This window comes from Xiphophorus hellerii, chromosome 24 (genome assembly GCF_003331165.1).
Source record: "Xiphophorus hellerii strain 12219 chromosome 24, Xiphophorus_hellerii-4.1, whole genome shotgun sequence".
Taxonomy (NCBI): Eukaryota; Metazoa; Chordata; class Actinopteri; order Cyprinodontiformes; family Poeciliidae; genus Xiphophorus; species Xiphophorus hellerii.
Genome location: NC_045695.1, coordinates 5624047 through 5643308, shown reverse-complemented (window position 1 = coordinate 5643308; position 19262 = coordinate 5624047). Strand labels below are relative to the sequence as shown.

The 19262-nt window shown below is 41.7% G+C and overlaps 1 protein-coding gene across 9 annotated transcripts in view; it reads right to left on the bottom strand.

Moving 5' to 3' along the window:
• Nucleotides 1–19262, bottom strand: part of spega (striated muscle enriched protein kinase a) — a 56717-nt gene that overhangs the window by 32431 nt on the left and 5024 nt on the right. For 3 of the 9 annotated variants that reach the window (XM_032556072.1, XM_032556064.1, XM_032556065.1), the window contains exons 3-7: nucleotides 7139–7237; nucleotides 5309–5459; nucleotides 3632–4417; nucleotides 2628–3073; nucleotides 414–577 (exon numbers count right to left, since the gene is read on the bottom strand). In XM_032556072.1, coding sequence (XP_032411963.1) covers nucleotides 414–577; nucleotides 2628–3073; nucleotides 3632–4417; nucleotides 5309–5459; nucleotides 7139–7237 — 1646 coding nt within the window. Of the gene's footprint in view, nucleotides 1–413; nucleotides 578–2627; nucleotides 3074–3631; nucleotides 4418–5308; nucleotides 5460–7138; nucleotides 7238–10224; nucleotides 11128–13599; nucleotides 13984–18344; nucleotides 18589–19262 lie in introns of those variants that run through there. The other 6 variants (XM_032556068.1, XM_032556071.1, XM_032556066.1 and 3 more) reach the window with 6 other exon arrangements.

Here is a 19262-nt window from a genome sequence, read left to right as displayed (position 1 = left end):
TCCATTAAACACTCCTAGTGTGAACACCCCAATAGTTCTTTTCAGTAGAACTAAGTTGCAGAGCCAATTCCTGAAAAAAAAAAATCACACCCATCACCCCCTTCCCCAAACTTGACATGTGACACAATGCAGCCAGGAGAGCTCTGTTCTTCTGATGACTACCAAACCCAGACACACCAAATCCATTGGGAAAGCCAGACAGAGACATGATTCATCCCTCCAGAAACGCATCTCCATTACTCTAGAGTCCAGAGATGTCCTCAACACCTCTGCATCTGATACTGGGAGTTGATGATGTAAGTCTAGGTTGCAGCTCCTTGGCCATGGGAACCCTTTTTCCCAACTCTCTATGCTCTACATCCAACAACCAACTAAAAAGATTTGAGTTGATTTAGTTTTATGCAAATTCTTACCTGAAATGAGGGAGGTTCCCTGAAGGAGATGCCTTTATTCAAGGACGGTGAGTCTCCGACCTCCATCTTCTCCTCCTGAGGACTAAGATATTCTTCATCCGACTGCACTGGACTGCTGACCATTACAGTTGAAGATGATTTCCCACGCTGCACATGACCGATTTCTGATAAATAAACATAATTGTCATATAGCGACGTGGAAAATATAATGAAAACATTTAAAGAATTACTTTGGCTCTAATTCTACAGCAGACGGTTATGTCATTTTAACTGCGGAGTGTGTAATTGTTGAGGTGTAGAGACTTAAAGATGCGAACATGAACATCACACATAGGAAATGAGCCAAGCTGAACAGAAAATGAATAAATCCCTCAATCCCTGACCCAGTCGTTCCCTTGTTCCCACTGTTTCCGCAGGAGGAAAACGTGTTTTCAAGCGCCTTCTATTTGGGTTTTTGCTGCTGTCAGAAATGATTCCCTGGAGACATCAACACATTCCATTTCAGTTTCGGCCTCGGTTGGTGCATATTGAGGAAAGAAGGGGAAGAAAGGATTGTGACAGCTGCAAAATAAGACTAGAACAGGACAATCTGCTGGCTCAAGCTAGACGAGAAACAAACTCAAACCTAAACCTGAAAGGAGATGGTTCTAGATGTGAAATACCCTCTGAATGCTGCAGTTGGGCATTCTGTTGAATTGTTGATATCACAAAGGAAAGAATAAAACTACCTACCTAGACTCAGATGTCTGAGAGGCGTCTGTGCATCAGGGAATAAATCCCACAAGTATTTATGTAAACCTGCCATCTCTTATACAACTATAACAATCCCTTTGCACATTCATCATCTGTTCTGTCCTTTATTTCCCAGCTCTGTCACATCCAAGTTACCTAACCCACTGAAGTCAGGGCAGAGTGGATAAAAATAGGATAACACTTCAAAAACATTTTAGATCTCCTGCGATTCAAGATTTTCAATTTAGGTCTGGATTTTGACGAGACAAAAAAATTAATATGACATCAAGCTAAGGTGATGCGCAATCCCCCCCCCCAAATAGTCAGTCTGCTCCATCACTACCAAGGCCTCCAGTGTGAAACCTGAGGTGGCGAAAACCTTCCCTGATCTCAGCGGCGATCTCACAGAGGGACATGACGTAGACGGCAATCACCCGAGAGAACAAGAGGCACCGGCTAAAAATACCCCCGCAAGCCAGGCTCCACTGGCCTAATATGGCAGCCGAGGCCTGGAGCTGCTGGCTCAGACACACGCTTCCATTTGTTGACAAAACGCTGCGTTTTCACGAGCCCAATCAACACTCAGTGCAAGCTCTTCACAACATGAACACATTGTCTACCAACGGCACATTTACAGCAGAAATCCTGTCTTGAAAGGAATTTGTTTTGTTTAATTGTGACTCTGAATGCCAAGGCTGCCTTATAGCGTCTGAACAGCTTTGGTGTGTTCTTAAATTCAGAGCAGGAGGCGAGGTCAGGCTTCTTTTTTTTTTTTTTAAAGGCAGGATGTTTAGAGGAGGAGTGCCACTTTACCTATTCCACTATTTTGACCATGTCCGTCCCAAGAGATGCACATTCGTCCTTTTTCATCAACATTAAGTTCCACCAATTAGTTTCTTTGCGCCGTTTAGGACATTGGTGATATTTTGGTTAAAAAATACTTCAAACACACCTTTCTATTGCTTAAGTTCTGTGACTTAATGAACCAAACCGCAACCATGAGGAAATTCCACTGTCTATTTCTATAATTACTGACACTTTGACCTCTTCAGACCTAGAGTAGCGCAGGATTACTTTAGAGACTGTACCACTAACTTCACACCTCATGCAAGCTCTGATTTGCTGACCTGGAGTGGTTGGACTTCTCGTTTTTCTTTGGGACATTCTGGCGCTCTTTAAAACCCAGTTACATCATTATTTGATGTTGGAACATGTTGGGGCCACCACTAACTCTAACCAGCAGTGACAAGGTTGGCATTTAAAACTACACACATCCCAGATTTAAGCTGAAGTGGGTGAGAAGGTTTTGGTTTGGCAGTAGAAATCTGGCCTCTGCAGTCATGGGCCTGGTGTTGAATAGGTGGCCAACATTACCATTTCTGTACTGAAATACTCAGGGGACAATACAAATTAGATTTTTTTTATTTTAAACACTTCCATTCTGGATTTGTATAAACACTAAACTGTCTCATTAAGACCTACCTTCCTCTGCAGACATTGTCTGGCCTTGCTTGTTTTTGCGTACTCGACCTTCCCTTCGTCCGGTTCGGTGTTTGCCTTTGTTGTCGTCTGTTGGACCTTCCTCCTCCATGGGCTCGCCCTCCACCAGGATGTTGGGGATGGTGACTTTCAAAGCCAGAGAGACCTGTCCCACCTCAGCCCTCCTCTTCTTCAATAAGGGGCTAACCGCAGGAGGGAGCGCCGGCGAAGGCCGGTTGGATTTGGGCGGATGTTGGGACGGCGGTTCCCCCGACGGCACAGGGGATGATCTCTTCCCAGTTGAGTTTGAGTATCCATGATGTGATTTGTTTTCCATCTTGGTGTCTGTGTTTGAATGTGTTCCCACATCTCTGGAGGAGGATGAAGACTTGAAGGAAGTGGGAAGAAGTGTGTGTTTGTCATCTGCTGGTGAGCTCCGAAGAGTTTCACTGGGCGGATGGAAAAAGAAACGGTTGCATAACACTTACTACTGTGAAGAACAATACCCATGACTGCAGCTTGAGACATTTCATAAAGAAAACATCTTCAAACATCTCGCAAAAGTGTACCATTCTTTTAACCTTTCACATTTGATCAAGTTACAAACATAGGACACAATTGCCACCTCGCCAAAAGGTCTAAAATGTGAGGAAATCAAACGATTACATGTGGTGGAAAACTAAAACCCTGAACACATTGCTGCCACTGTGAAACAAGGTAATGAAACAAGGTGCTGGCAGTAACATCCTGTGGGGACTCATGTCTTCCTAGTTGAAGCTTCTTCAGACCACAAATATGCAGTCAGAGCTACAATAGAACGGTTTAGATCAAAGCATATGTAGGACAAAGCCCAGACCTAAACCCAATATGGAGTCTTTGTCTGTCGGTCATAGTAAATAACCTCAAAATAAACTTATGTTTGTGACAAAAGAGGGTTTGAAGACTTTTGGTAGGGACAGTGTAATTAGACAAACACATAATAATTAAAACATCAAATCTGCTCCAACCTGTTTAGACTTTTCCTGGCTGCTGTTGCCAGTGGTTGTCCTGGCAACTGGTGAACTGCTTCCGTTTCCATGGCAACCAAGCTTTTCCCAAAGCTTTCTCGGGATGAGCCTCCGGCCGCCTGTGCCACATTGTCCCAACGAGGATTCTCCCTCCGATGGCCTAGAGGTCCGGCGGGGAGCGGTGCAGGAACCTGGGGTGTCCCATCCCGTTCCCCCTCCAGAGCCTGCTCCCTGGCCTCCAGCTTCCGCACCACATGCTGAGGAATGGGCTCTATTTTCCCCGAGTGGATCCTTTCCTTCTGTGACAGCTGCTCAGTGGAGTACGCCTTCTTCAGGCTGGATTTCCCCACAAGTTTCTTGATCCTCTGGAGCTCCTCGGCAAACTTGTTCTGGTAGCTCTGAACCCTCTGGGAGTAGGTGGTCTTGTCCTCCAGCGAGGAGGCCCGCTGCTGGAATGCTGCTCTCTTTTGGGCTACTCCCTGCAAGACATTCCCCTCCTCCTTGCTGGGGCCTCCTGTCTTCTTCCTGTCATCCGAGTCCACGGACGCCGCCCCTTCTGGCAGATCCACACTCCTTCTTCGCTCCTCAAAGGCCCGCACCTTGTCAAAGATCTTGGGTCCGGCGCGAGCCAGCTTCGGAGTCATGATAACGCTGCCACTGTCAGAAGTCTTAGATGCTTCGGGGTCTTCAGTTTTGTCTTTGTCAAGGTTTTTGATTAACGCTGGCTGGGTAGAGGATGGGAGGACATGAGAGGAGAAACCCCGGGATTCCTCAGGAGTTTTGTTCCTGCAGGAGTGAGGATTTGGGGGGAGACGAAGTTGTGGAGTTAGAGATCAAGCAGTTTTTACGGATTTGTTGGAGCAGAGACGATGCTGGTAAATGTCTGTTTGAGTATTTCAAGTCCCATTGTGTCTTATGTCGCGGTCAAAACACGGCAATGTGAGATTTTAAAAGAAGTAAACGATAGACCAGACTTCCTAAGTGTTTACAGTAATCCAGAAAGAAAAAGCGAAAAGCATAAACTCATCCAAAAAGCAAGAAAAACGTCTGAAATCATGCCGAGAAAGAGCCTGAGTCGTTGACTCGTGAAAACATTCATGCTAATATCAACAAACCATGCATGTCACTGCAAACCCAGAGAGAATCCAAATGTGAGCTGCTGCTCTAGAAAACATGCAAAATCACAGTTTTTAAAAAGCTCTAACCTGTTAGAAATGAGTCAAGTAGCACAAATGTTGCACAACATTTCCTCCCTAAAGGCTTGGATTAATATGTACAGCATGAGCAGAGATATAAGCTTCAAATGAGATGAAATCAAACCACAAATTAGACAAGTCAAAGGAAAGTGTGATCAGAACGAAATGAAGAGAATGAAATGAATGGAACAAATGGATCGATGGAGGATAGAATACTGTGCAAAGTGTCAATTTGGGATTTGAGGCCAGTCCTTTAGTGGAATCTTGGAAACAGAGAGCCATGTGCTATAAGGGCATGGAAAATGTTCTCCCTCTGTAGAGGCTGAACATGCTCCCATAGTAGTCGCTTCCGACAGAGACACTTTCCTCTGACCCCTGCACGGGCCGGGCCAGGTTAGCATGAGAAGCCCGGATTAGAGGTTCCACGCCCAGGTGACGGACAGGGGCCACACCCTCGGCGGGGCCCCCGCCGAAGGCTTGCCTTGCTGGGTTTGAGGGGTCCAAATGCGGTCCCGGCGGGCGGGAACCCAAAGCCCGGAGCTCCCGCTCCACCACGGGGTCGTAGGTGCCAGGGAGTGTGGCTCTGCGATCCAAAGCGTCCGGGTTATAATCCATCATCCGTCCTCCTTCACCTGCAGTCAGAGAGCGAGAAACTAGATGAAAACTGAGGTCTGCGTTTAATTCAGATCAATATTATTGTTCCCAACAAACAGATTCAAAATACAGAAATATAAAATCAGGCCAATGGAATCATTAAGGCGGTTAAATCCATCCATTCCGTGTTGATCCTCGTTATAAATTGAAGAATTCATACAAGAGATGAAAACAATCATCAGAAATAATAAAACGATAGTGGTTGCTCCGATTAAATTTCATATTTAGCTGTTTTGTTATGTTAGATATTCAGGATCAGAGTTGAAAATCTTAGTGTTATTTTTGAGGCTGACGGTTTTCGAGAATTACATGTTTTGTAATGTCCAAAACAGAAATCATTTTAATGAACTGAGTTGTGCTGCTGCACTGCAAAACTAACACACTAATTAGGGCCGGCTGCAGGACCGTAAGAAGAAAGTCTGCAGATACAGTCAATCGATTTATTTTAAAAAAAAACAAATGAAACTGGAAGGCCTCCCTGTCACAAATCAAGACAGGATTGGCAGCTTGGTGATGAGCAACGGAGACAGAAATGCAATAGCAGCAAAAATATCAAACTGAACTGATTCAGACTCAGCCTGACCATTAGAGAGCGAAAAATATCAGCTTCACACACAACCAGAGGTTGAAAACCTCCAAATATTGTTTACATTGATCAAGATTGTTACAAAAAAAAAGTTTAAGATGTTGCATTGTTCAATAAGTTCTTACATAGTTCTAAACAGACATATGGGTGGATGGAGCTTTTGACCGCTAGGACAAGGAGTGAATGAAATATAATTTTTTCTTCATATCACCAAAACTCTGTTTGGTTTTTCTGCATGGAAAAACCTGCTTAAAATCTGCTTCAGGTTTAGTTCTCCTGTCAGATGAATCACACATCTTGTTTTTGTGCTTATAAGAAAAAAATACAACACAGGAGGGGGAAAAAAATCCTCCACTAGATTTGATCTTTTTTTTAGCTTTCTTGTTGCTTGTCTCTAACAAAAAAAGGGGCACACAGGGAAAGAGGAGAAATATACTTAAGTTTGCCAATACCTCCAATCTATTCAGACATCCAATTTCCTGGATGGAAATGGATCGTAGGTGTTTGTAGAGTTTTCACAAATTACTTAATAGTCTTCCTGAGAGTGTTTTCATCTTTGCAAGAGATTTTGTGGTGATTTATACAAATTTAGGAACACCAGCAGTGATGGTTTCAAATATCTGTTATCTAATTGCATTTTGCCTCATCACCATACTTTCCTTACACATGCGTACACAGAGCTGCTTCCTGTTGGAAACTGGGGCAGTGTGCCACACCATAGCATCACATCACATCACGAGGGATTAGTACATATCGGATTTCACCCGACAGACGTCAGCGACAACCTCCATTAAATCTATCAATCCACACTCAAGCATGATTTGGTACAAGTGTGCTTTTGGCTGCTCTTCTGACAGGGCAATAAATCCTCAGGAATGTGACTATAAAAAAATGTTCCCAGAGACGTTGCATTTGCAAAGACTGCAGTCTGGAGCGGCATTTTGCGAACAGTGGCGGTTCGAAGCCAAATATGTGTGCAGCGCCGAGAGGAAGCTGAAACGTTGGATGTCTGATTTGAAAAGTGTTGGAAATGAACAAAAGTATCAGAGTGAGCTAAAAGCAACTAAATACCCGATGGTCCTTTCCGTCCGGCTTTGTCTTGGTGCCTCCCGGGCCCTTCCTTGGTTTCCATCTGAGGTTCAGTCGTTTCATCTTCTGTCGTCTCAGAGTCTGAAATCGTGTGACGAGAGCAAGAAAATTACACACAGGTAATAACTTAAAAACAAAAAGTAAAAATCGCAGCACTTGCTCCTTCAAAAGAATACTGAATGTACATGAAATGGATTCAAACCAAGTCGTGTAACGAGTCCATAAATAGATGTAAACATGAAGTGACGAGACGCAGAGATTGCGCTTGAGATACATGTGTTTTGCCTTCACATTTTATATATGGCTGCATATAAATGTGAAACAGACTGGAATTTTATTAAATGTAAAGAAAAAAACAAAGTTGAGAAGTAAAGCTAGGCATGAAATTTTTACGATCTTTAAATTGATGGTAGAATAAAAGTTCTATCATCAAATTTTAAATAAACTGCTTTTTTTGTTTTTTTATATTTTTTTTGTACCCCGCCAGGGGGTCTTTTTTTTTTTGTGGGCTCTAGTGTCCCTTATTTTTTGAAAGTAGGCTGATAGGAAAAGGGGACGGAGAGGGGGGAAGACATGCAGCAAATGCTGCCGGGTTCAGGAATCGAACCCGCGACGGCCGCGTCGAGGACTCGAGGCCTCCAAACATGGGACGCGCTAACCGCTACGCCAGTGGTCCCCAACCTTTTTAGTGCCGCCAACCGGTCGAGACTTCGCATATTCACGCGTGAGACGGCCGACACCGACGCTGTTGCTGCCGTTTCTAACTCATTCTGCTGTTTGTGGGCTCAATGTTGGCGCACAAGACGTAACCGACAGGATCTGGTTAAAGGATTTTCAAAATAAAAGATCCTCCAGGCTCAACACATAAAACGGAAGTATTTAATTATTTCTTGCGCGGCCCGGTACCGGTCCGCGGCCCGGGGGTTGGGGACCACTGCCCTACGCCACCACAGCACGCCCTTAAATAAACTGTTTAATGAAGGGCTACATCAAAGCAGCTAAAGTCACTTTTCAGGGTTGTAATGTTTAAAAGCCAACAGGATGGTAAACATAGTTTGAAAAAAATATTCAGTTTTTAACTGTGCCAACATTTTGCCAACACTAATAAAACATTTGAAAAAGTTAAATGCAGGCTAGCTGCTGGAGAGGCTTAATTAACTAGCTAAAAACATCTGTTTAGAATTTCACTTTACAAAAAAACCCCTAAATAAATAACTAGAGCTATTCAACTAAATACAGTTAAATAGCAAATAGCTGTAAATGTTCAGCTAAATGCAGTTAACTATAGCTGCAGATATTCAGTTTCTCAATAATATGTGCTAATACCTTAGCATTGTGAGGATGTTCAATTCTGTTGGTACAGGAAATATCTGACTGCAGATTCATTAAAACAGAAATAGTAACGACAAATAAACATACTAAAATCAATTTCCTCGACTTCCATTGCTGTGTTTTATTTTATTTCATACAAAATAAAAAAAGTAGTACAAAGCTATTGATAAAATATTACACTACATAATAGAGTAGAACCAAGGTGTGAGTTTGTGGATGGACGATAATGCAGAGGGGAAATGACAGCATGGCTCACGTTGAGTTTTCTTTAAAGATAAAACTGAAAACTTACAAAAAAAAAAGTTCACAGGGAATGTAGGGAGCCACAGCAAGAACCAAAACAGGAACTAAAAGCAAGCAGAGTACTGACAGGGAAGTAAACGGGACAGAACAGGATTCGACAGGCGGAAGCAGCCAGGCCAGGAGAAAAGCTTAAATACTAGCTAACAGTTAGCAGGTGTGAGAGGAGAGAGAGAGAAAGTGGAACAGGGGGCGAGAGAGAGCACACGAGTAACAAGGAATAACTAGACACAAGAAATAAACATAATAAACCAGAATCATTAAGAAAAATTGAACTAAGGTTAAACAGAAACCAAACTGATCTAATCAAAGACAGAGACAAAGTAACACAGAATAATAATAAAACTAGAACCAAATAATCAAAACACCAAAACAGCCCAGGATCTGACAAGCTTGACTAGCCAATCAGCTTCTTAGACTCCTAATGTTATTTTACAACAAAAAGCAAATAGAAAATAGCTATTTAACATTTCAACAATATGTGCTAATGTCTTTGCAGCAGAGTTGCAAAGTTAATTAATTGCTTTAGTCCCATAACATTGGGGAACCATACTAGTAAAGAAAGGTAGGCAAAAATTAATGCGCAGATTTCAACTATTTGTTTATGGTATGTTGCAGGAATGTGGGCTAAAGTTTCAAAAGTTCAACATTTTTTTGATAGCATAAAACGCTGCAATTACAGTAATGCAAGTTGCGATAATTAGCCCATCTGTCGGTGCGGTAAACAGCTTATTGAAGACAACTGACTTCTACTGAAGTAACAAAGGAGCAAATCAATAAGCAAAAGTGAATTCCTCTGGCATCCGATGGGATTTCCCATAAAATAGAATGGCAGATTATTGATAAATATTCATGGCAACGATATATGCTCATACTTTATCAGCAGTGATAATAAAGCTCTTTAAGTTCATGATATATAGAAAACATACCATAATAGTAGGAAACCATGGTAATAAAAAAACATTGTACACAAGTTACAGGTTAGTCTGTCAGTACAATAAACAATTACCATTGCAGAGAGGCAATAGGGCAAAAATGATTACAACTATTACTGGCAATATTTTAGCTACAATCCGGCACTGTTTGAATTTTCAAAAAAACAAAAAAAAGGAATTAAAATAACTTTGAAAACACTTGTTTTAAGACCATAAGTCTGCAAAATTAGACTGTTTTTGCTCCAACCATCCCGTGCCTACAGTAAAGAAATAAAAATTTATGAATTCAGACTAGGCAGAAAGAGAGAAGGTCTATAGAGATGGATGGATGGATGGATGGATGGATGGATGGTTGATGGATGGATGGATGGATGGATGGATGGATGGATGGATGGATGGATGGATGGATGGATGGATGGATGGATGGATGGATGGATGGATGGATGGATGGATGGATGGATGGGGGTGCAGCAGCAGACACATAGAGGCAGTAAGGTTTACCATAGCTTTGCTTTCGGCAGGAGCGGAAAACTTCGCTTCCATAGTGGCAGCAAGAGAGGGCAGACGGGAGAGCACCGTTACTATGGAAACCAGCATCTCTCTCACCCACACGACCAATCCTCTTCGTACCCATTAGAGTCTAAAAATCACCAGCCAAACTGCTGGGTGGCTGACAGATATGTTTACTGGTTAGAGAGTCTGCGGGAGAGGAGGAGGACGACAACCACAAAATGGGTTGCACCTCATTGCGCCTCGCATCAAGTCAAAAATCCTGATTAGATCATTGCACGACCACAAGAAAAGAACAATCACCATTAGAGAGTGTGCGCCTTTTGTGGCTCTGGGTATGTAGATCCACCCGTCTGAATGTCATGAAGTTAAACACATTGCAGAGAGAGCGCTGAATATACAAGGAAAGCGTAAAGCTTGGATTGGATTCTAAATGAGGTTTGGAGTTAAAGTATCTGCTTTTGGTTTGAGCCATTAGTTGCACAAACATTCCCAAATATTATGGCACAAATGAGAAGGGATAGATGTTTTCCACTTGAGGATTGTGCTTTTTGCAAAGAGGCAGCAGTGCGATACAAAAATACCACTTTGTGGGGGTGGATGTACAATAACAAAACCCACTTGTGTGCAGTTAAACAGCAAAACATACAAATAGACTTAGGCAATAACAAGTTCCACATACCAAATAATAAGTGCTGGAGTAAATATCAGTGGAAACACATGCTGGTAAAGGCTAAACCGAGAAGAACGAAAGGCTACAGCGGTTCTCCAATAGAACAAAAGAAAAATTAACAAGGAAAAACAAAAAAGAAACTGTAAGTGCTGAGAATAAGCTCATACTGACAACACACCATGGGTGAATCTGCCAAATGTCCGAGTGGAATGCCCAGTTCTCTGAAACAACACACAAAACCAGAATGTATTATTCAGCAAATTACTTAGAACAAAATATGTTCCCATTTACAGTTGTGGGGAAAAAAAAAAGAAGCAACAATGAAATATTCAGTTATTTTTATATAGCTATATACCATTTTTGACATCTATCTGAGGAAAATTTCCCCCAATCCTCACCGTCAGCTATGAGATGTTTGTACTTACAGGTAAGCTAGCACTGTAGCTTACAAGAGTAAGCTAGCATTATAGTTTACAAGTAAGCTAGCATTATAGTTTACAAGTAAGCTAGCATTATAGTTTACAAGTAAGCTAGCATTATAGTTTACAAGTAAGCTAGCATTATAGTTTACAAGTAAGCTAGCATTATAGTTTACAAGTAAACTAGCATTATAGTTTACAAGTAAACTCGCATTATAGTTTACAAGTAAGCTAGCACTATAAGCCCTAAATATGAAAATGAGTGATTTAACATTAACACCGTGTTTTATCTTTGTTCGTAACTCTTATTTTAAAGAAACAAAAGAAGTATTTCTTGTTGTTGTTCGGTTGTGTTGACAGATTTAACTAAAAAAACAGATGTCTGGTCCCATTAGCTGGCAACAGCTTGTTACAGAATCCACCACTTTTAAATTGCTTCGTGTGGAAGCATAGTTTTTTTGTTTTTTTTTTAACATTTGATAGAAAAACAAAACTGTGACAAATAAATTGTAAAGCAGAGTTAAAGTAACGCAAGTGGCTAGCTGTTAGCCACAAATGACACTGAAATTGACATCTGCTTTGTAGCTTTTACTAAGCATTTATTTAAAGGACGTTTAACAGTCTTTAAAGTCTCTGGACTGCATTTGGTCATTATGTGTTCACAATTTCAGAATTCTACTCTGAACACATTTAGACATTTGTGAAAACTTTATAGTATTTTTAGGTGAACAGAAGAGGGAATCATTTTCAGCGCGGTTTTGGTTCCTAGGATTACCAGAATTAGCTAGCATTAATAAGCTTCAATAAACAGACACGGCACTCCTGGACTAGATTACTATTTTCTCAAAAACACAGATAGAGATATGTGAAAGAATATTTGAGATAATTAAATACTTGGATTCTGAGCTTACTCAAAATATTACTGGTAATGCACCAAGTTGAAAAATAAATGTTACCAATGCCAAAATGTTACCAGTATCACTAGTAATCATATTTTTTTCCAACACAGTGCTTTTTATTTGATACCATTTATTTGACTTAAGTTAAAACTCTAGGAACTGCAACAACAGGAAAGGACGAATCTGATCACAGAGGTACACCAGACTGTATTTATTTTCATGTATGTGGTCTTACTGGCACAATTCTTTTGTCATTTTTTTTGTATACTTTGTCCAAGCTCTGTTGTATTAGCAGCTTCAAATTCTAACCATTTGCAATGACAATATTTGACAGGTGACTGTAAAAAGATCAGATGAGCCCCTATACAGCAGACGCAGATACAGCCTCCAGGCTGCTTTATCAGCTATGCTGATAAAGCAGCTGAAAAGATTTCTTTCTGGCCAGGCTGTCAATCAGCTCCACAGAGAGCTCCTCGGAATGACTCACTGCTTTTCAGTGGACAGAAAGCAAAAGTAGCAGAAGTGAAATGACTCACTTCGCACTTATCTCCCCCCCCCCACTCCAATCCCAATGATTGCTGCTTTTTGAGTCATTTCAAGTAATTTGATTAACTGCTGTTTGACACATCCTCCTATAAGCGTCTGTCTTTGTCACGGTTCCTTTTTGTTATGTTCCCAAAGGGATCATATCAGCAAAACCCCAGCCTCGGATTTGGTAGCATTTGTATTTTGGATTGTAGGGGAACAAACCAGATTCTGTTAAGCGGCGTAAGAGCAAGACAGCACATTTAGTCGTTGATAAAGAAGCAAAGCGAGCTTCAGCAGCATCCAGAGCCACCGCTTTTGCTCACTTCATCCTTGTGCATCGCTGGCCTGGTTCCCATGTCTCCACGGAGCGTAGCCTACTGACACACTTTTTTCATCTGCCCCAAATTTGTGAAACCCTGAGCAAATGAATTAGTTATTATTGTAACAGAAATCTCTGAGGACCGCTTATATTTTTATGTTGGGAAAATATAAGCAGGAAATTTGCAATTAAGACCATGGAGACAGACTGTCCTTTTGAAGGGGACGGCGTAGTGTTAACTACCTTCACCTTGAATTTCAGTTCCTAAACTGAGATTATTCTGATCACAATATTTTTCCGCTGTATCGACGCGTGTGCTTTTCTTTTTCCCTTCAGAACCGTCTACATGTACTCCCAGAACTTTTCCGAAAATCAATCTTTCAATTCATATTTACTTTAATCTGTTTTCGATTAAAAGCACACATATAAGGAAAAAGGGTGTGGCGTGTCTTTTAAGAAATGTGCAAAAAAACATCTACAAAACACAACATTGATTGATATTGCTCCAAAAGAATGAAGCAAACTCACCTGAAATCTTTTCTTGGACCAGATCTTCTTCATCTTCAAGTAGCGCCTCGTTTCAAGCAAAATCAGATTACCTGTGGCTCCAGTTCAACAAAAACAACCTTCCGTCAGAGATGATAAGAAAATAAAAAGCTGTAGGGTGTGGTATGAGGGTCGGCAACGACCGAGATCAAGATTTGAGGAGGGGGGAAATAAAGGAGGATGCGGCTGTGTGTTTGTGCGTGGGTGTGTTTCTGCTCCGATCTGGAGGCGAGGCGGGGAGAACGGCGGTGAGAGCAGAGATGCTGGCGTCTTTGTGTCCGAGTGTTTATCTGTGAGGAGCGTCTCTCTGTGACGTAGGGGGCTGCTTTCTCCATCGACCCCCACTTTCTGCCTGCTCTCCCTCGCTCGAGAGCGCACTTAAAACAAGACGGGGGGGTGGGCAAGGGGAGGCGGAAAGCAGAGCCTAGTGTGTGCATGGGTCTTCTCTTGATTGCACTGACGTAAGAGGGAAAATGTGAGGAGGAAGAACGGAGAGATACAGAACACTGGGATTCACCGGAGCGTGGGGATGTGTTTTTGTGGGGTGGCAGGACGGAACGATGGGGATGAAGAGCAGAAATGGGAAAAGGGGATTACCAGAGAATCAAGAGGGGTAAACAGATTCCTTCTAAAAATGAGCAATCGCAGATTCAAAAGAACCCGCTTCACCAATTCCCTCCGAAATCCTCTTCTCCTCTGGGTTTGTTGTCCAGCAAAAAGCAGAAGTCATTAAATAAGTATTTACTATGTTTCCTCTCTGTTCAGTTTTAACTAGCGATAAGATCATGGTCTGAGGCAGCTGGAGGAGCAAGCAATTATTACAAGCAGGTTCCATCCCAAACTCCTGGTGGGTTGTTATGAAAAGCAGAACAATCTAGGGTTCACCTCAAATCAATATGGAGGAAAACTAGTACTGTGAATCATCCTGGACTCACAATCTCCACACTGAGACAAGACGATGGCAGAATAATACCAAAGGAGTGTTATTCAGATTTGTTTGTACAACTTGAAAAAAAATAGCAAAGTCCTAAATCCAACTGAGAATCTTTAGGAGGACTTAAAGATTTGTATTCAGTACCTCTAGATGTGCCACACAGTAAGACACCAAACGAAAAAACATGGTCCAGTTTCACAGTGAGGCGCAACTATGAACCACTTTGTGTTGAATATTAAACAAAGTGGCAATAAAATCCAAGAGGTTTGTGAAAAGCAGGCTGCAGGATGCTAATCAAAGTCTGCAGAGTGTCATGAAGTGCGGTGGTGTGAATGGTGAGGCAGACGCAGCAGACCCAGGATGAGATGATTATGGTGATTTAATGATGAGAACGAGGTGCAAACAAATCCAAAAACAGTCCAAAATCCTGGCAGCACAGCAGAGCGGAAGGCAGAGGCTCAGCACTGGTAGCAACAGGACATACGAGGACAAACGACAACACGCGACTGCTTAGACAAAGACCCGACAAAGACGCAGAGACACATGTGACACTAAATACACAGGAGGTAATCAGGGAACGAGACACGTCTGGGAACTAATCAAGGGGAGACAGGACAACACGGAGACTCAGAAACAGAGGAAACTCAAAATTAATACACAGAAAAACTCAAACCATGACACAGAGGACGGGGTATTAGAGTATTATTAGGAGTATTAGAAGGAAAGGGTGTGCAAACGTTTTTCTCAGGTGGAAAACAAATTGCTGTCGATAGCTTGATGTTAATGAGGAAAACAAGCTGAATTTGTATTACTTAATCATGTTCTAAGTATACAAATTCTGATCCATTGCCCAGCAAGAAAAAAACCTGATGATTTGGCCTTTTTTATTACACGAGCTTTCTCTAAAACTTGGGCTTTTGTAATAAGAGCAACATATGTGTTCCAAATGGTCATCATCCCACCGTGCTCTCCGTCTGTCAGCTCAGATCGTACGACTCCCTCCGTTTATCGGCTCAGAACGTCCGCCATTCACTGCTGACTTCACTTTGCTGAACAAAGTTGTTTTCCACCGTGATCAAGTGATTTCTGTTTCTGTTTATGGTCTTGTAAACACAGGATCAATGTGAGATTTACTCCCACCGTGAATCAAGAGCCGTTCTGCCGACCTGCATGTTTGCTCCAGTCATTAACTCCGTCCTGTCTTGTTTCTTTTCCCTGGAAACAGATTTTTATTTAAAGGACTCACCGAATCCTCCCTGCAGATGGAGCAAACTGCAGTCTCCAAATGTTATTTTAACCAACCTCCTCCTGCTCACCTCCATCCTCCTCCATCCATCACCAGCCAGAGCCACTCACTCCGGCAGAAAGTCAAGCAATCAATACCGATGCTTTATGCGTGATATGGGATACACCCCCAAGTAGCAGTTCCAACGCCCCTGAATCAATAAGCCCATCATAACACAGGCATCGGCCAATAAAAGACTAATGTGTCGGAAAAGGGCAGATTCTGAGCCACAACAAGCCAGTTTTCACCAGTTTCTGACAATATATCATGGAATGGCAGCCATTAAGAGAAAATAATTTGATTTCTGTGGTGCATGTCATTTATTATTCCCTGAATCTGAGAGCAGCCCTAAGCCTGCTGTTTGGAGGCAGAACCGGCCGGGAGACGAACCGAGCCTGAAAGCGGTCCGGACAGGTGCGGCTAGCAGCGTGCTACGCTTTCATTTGCTTAAAACAACAAGGAGGGCATAGACTTCACGGAAAGCCATCGATTTAGTGACGGGGGGTTGCTTTGCGAGGAGCGACTGTGATGGATGCTTTCCAGGCACGCAGCTTTATCAGCAGCAGGCCTGCCATAATCTCTGCAACACAAAACACATTCTGTTGCTGTTACATCACCGCCTCTGAGCAGAAATGTGATTGGTCTGATGGAAGCAGGTGTTGTAAATTCAAGATGGCTTTTGGCTTTGATGGTGTTTTCCTTTATTCACCAATCATACAGAGTGACATAAATCATGTTCTAACAACTTTTTAATATATAACAGAAAGAAAAAAATGCAAAACTCTCCTTTTTAATTAATCTGTAAGTCACAACTGAGTAATGTGGTAAGACTTTATTTGAAGGGGTGTTGCATTAAAAGTCAATTAAGAGTCAACTTTGCATTAAAAGCGTCATTATTTACCGAATGTCATAAACATTCATGAAGACTCCTTCATGACAGGCGTTATGCCAGGTTTATGACAGTGTCACGTCAGTCTTATGCACACCCCTTCAAATAAAGTGTTGCCAGAAATGTTTTTATGATTTGATTAATAACAGGTTTACAGTGCAGTCGAGGGGTGAGGGATCAGGTGAAGAGTTGAATACCTGGGACTCCCTCTAAACACTTTCATGACTGTGTTTTTTGGGGGGTTTTTTTAGATTAAACACTAAATATATCTAAATATAAGAGATATATTTAGATATATATAGAGCTAACGCTCTCACAGCCAGCGTTAGCGGTCTATTTCAGGTCCGACGTAGTACAACCCCTCCAGCTAGTTTCTACCACAGAAACTAGCATCCATGGTCTTCCTTATTTCCAGCCAATCAACGCTAAGTAAAATAAACGGTGCTCCTGGATTGGTAGCCTTAGAAATAACGTGTCAAATCGCATTTTGCTGAAGTATTTCAGCTTTTTCTGCTTTCTTTTGAATATATTAGAAATGTTCTCAAAGCTTAAAGCTGGGCTCTACTGTATCTGCATAGTATATTAATAGCTTAATTAAATCTTGTTTAATAACTGGTTTATTAAAGGGGAGCTTTTATGTATTTTCCAGGCACAGAGCCCCATTTTATAACACAACAAAGTAACTATGTTACCTTCAGTTATGAAAATGCTGAATGTATCACACATGACTTTGACTTTGCATCAACCATGTCTGATGCCTTAAAATTGGGTTTCTGTCTCTTTAAGAACCTCCCAACCACTCAGCAGTTGTGCCGTTCGACGGGGTGTCTGCTCATTGCTGCTGCTGGTTTGGAGGAGTTTGGGGTAAATAAGTAACTTATTGATGCAGCCTTTTTATATTCAAAATAGGTAAATTATCCAAAAAGTATATTTGTTGCCTTCAATCAAGCGGACCCTTTTAGTGTATCTTATCTTACTGAAAACCCAACGCTATTCTTCAGCTCAACGTAAAGTGAAAGCTAGCTTTGAACCTCAGAATGTCAGAGGCTGCTGTTGACAGCGACAGTGCAACCCGATGCTACCACCTAATCCCGATCCAATCCCCCAGGATTCCTGCGGACGGCTATGTACCGCCAGAACGCAACACAAACACACCGTCTGCTTCAGATGTTACCTCAGCTGCCTCGCCTCAACTGCGAATCTTATTAGGCATGTTGCAGCCCTTAATCCACTTAATGTGTGCAGAATGTGAAATCATCTATTGGTCATTTCTATGCCCGTGTGTGAGAATCGAAGGTGACTTCGTAAGCAAGGCTGGTAGCAAATAAAAAAGAGCGGTAATAATTTCTAGCATCCTAAGAGAGATTCCATAAAATAAATGGGGTTTTTTTTAGCAAGAAAATTCAAATAACTTGAAACTTTTCGTTTCATGTAACTGTAATTGAAGGGAAATACTCACATTCAAGCAAATGGTGTTTCCTGAATAAAATTTGGACAACAGATCAAGACTGAATTTCCAAGTTGTTTCCATAGCTCCAAAAGTTCACAAGTAAATAGATTTTCTAATAGTATCTAGTAACCAAAACTCTGAGGTAATGTCTGACTGCTATCCCACTCACCTCTCTGTTTCTTGCTTCTTGGCCCACTCAAGCCTTCACCAGCGCTCCTCAAAGACCTCCGTGCGTCTAGCAGCTCCTTCCGCAACATGACTCATCTTTTTCTCACACAGGACAAAACCTTCTGCCTCCTCCTTGCCACAATGACCATTATGTCCATTGGTGACTTCCTTTAAAAATGACTTCAAGGCCGTTTTTCCTTTAAGCTGTCCTCCATAACGTCCTTTCTTGCCCTCACCTGAAGTCCCATCTCTCACAGCCAGCGTTAGCGGTCTATTTCAGGTCTGACGTAGTACAACCCCTCAAGCTGAACTCTTCCTCTGCACACCCCCACCCACACACAGATTAGACCCACAAACCGTGTGCTGTCCTCGTTAGCTGAAAGCTGAGAGAAATTAAGAGTGCCACAGAAGCCTTAAAGCAGTTCTTGAACAAATCTGTGATAGCTGGTTGAATTAAAACTAGCATTCACAATAATTCTGCCTGAAAAATGAGTTAAATGTAAATGAGCACCATCTGTTTGATGATCCAAATTACTATTTAATCAAAACGAAACAATCATAGCAAAGTTTGGGCCACTTTTTCTTATTTTGTTTTCTAACTGCGAGTGCTTACAGAGTAAATGAGTAATCCTAAAATGAAATATTCTATTTTCTTAGATTTCTATGTTAACCAAAAATAATTGCGATCATATTTGTGCTAGTAAAAGCGTTACTGTGGCAGCAAGGTTTTCATACAGTTAGATTGTTTTATTGGGCAATGTGAATTTTCTAGATTTTTAATATAAAAAACCAACAAAAAAGATGTTTTAAAATGAAGACGTGCCTTGATACATTGAGAAACACATGAGTGATAATTCAGTATATAGTTTAGATATTCATAAAGCCTCAAGCCAACTGTGAAGCATAGAGCTGGAAGAGT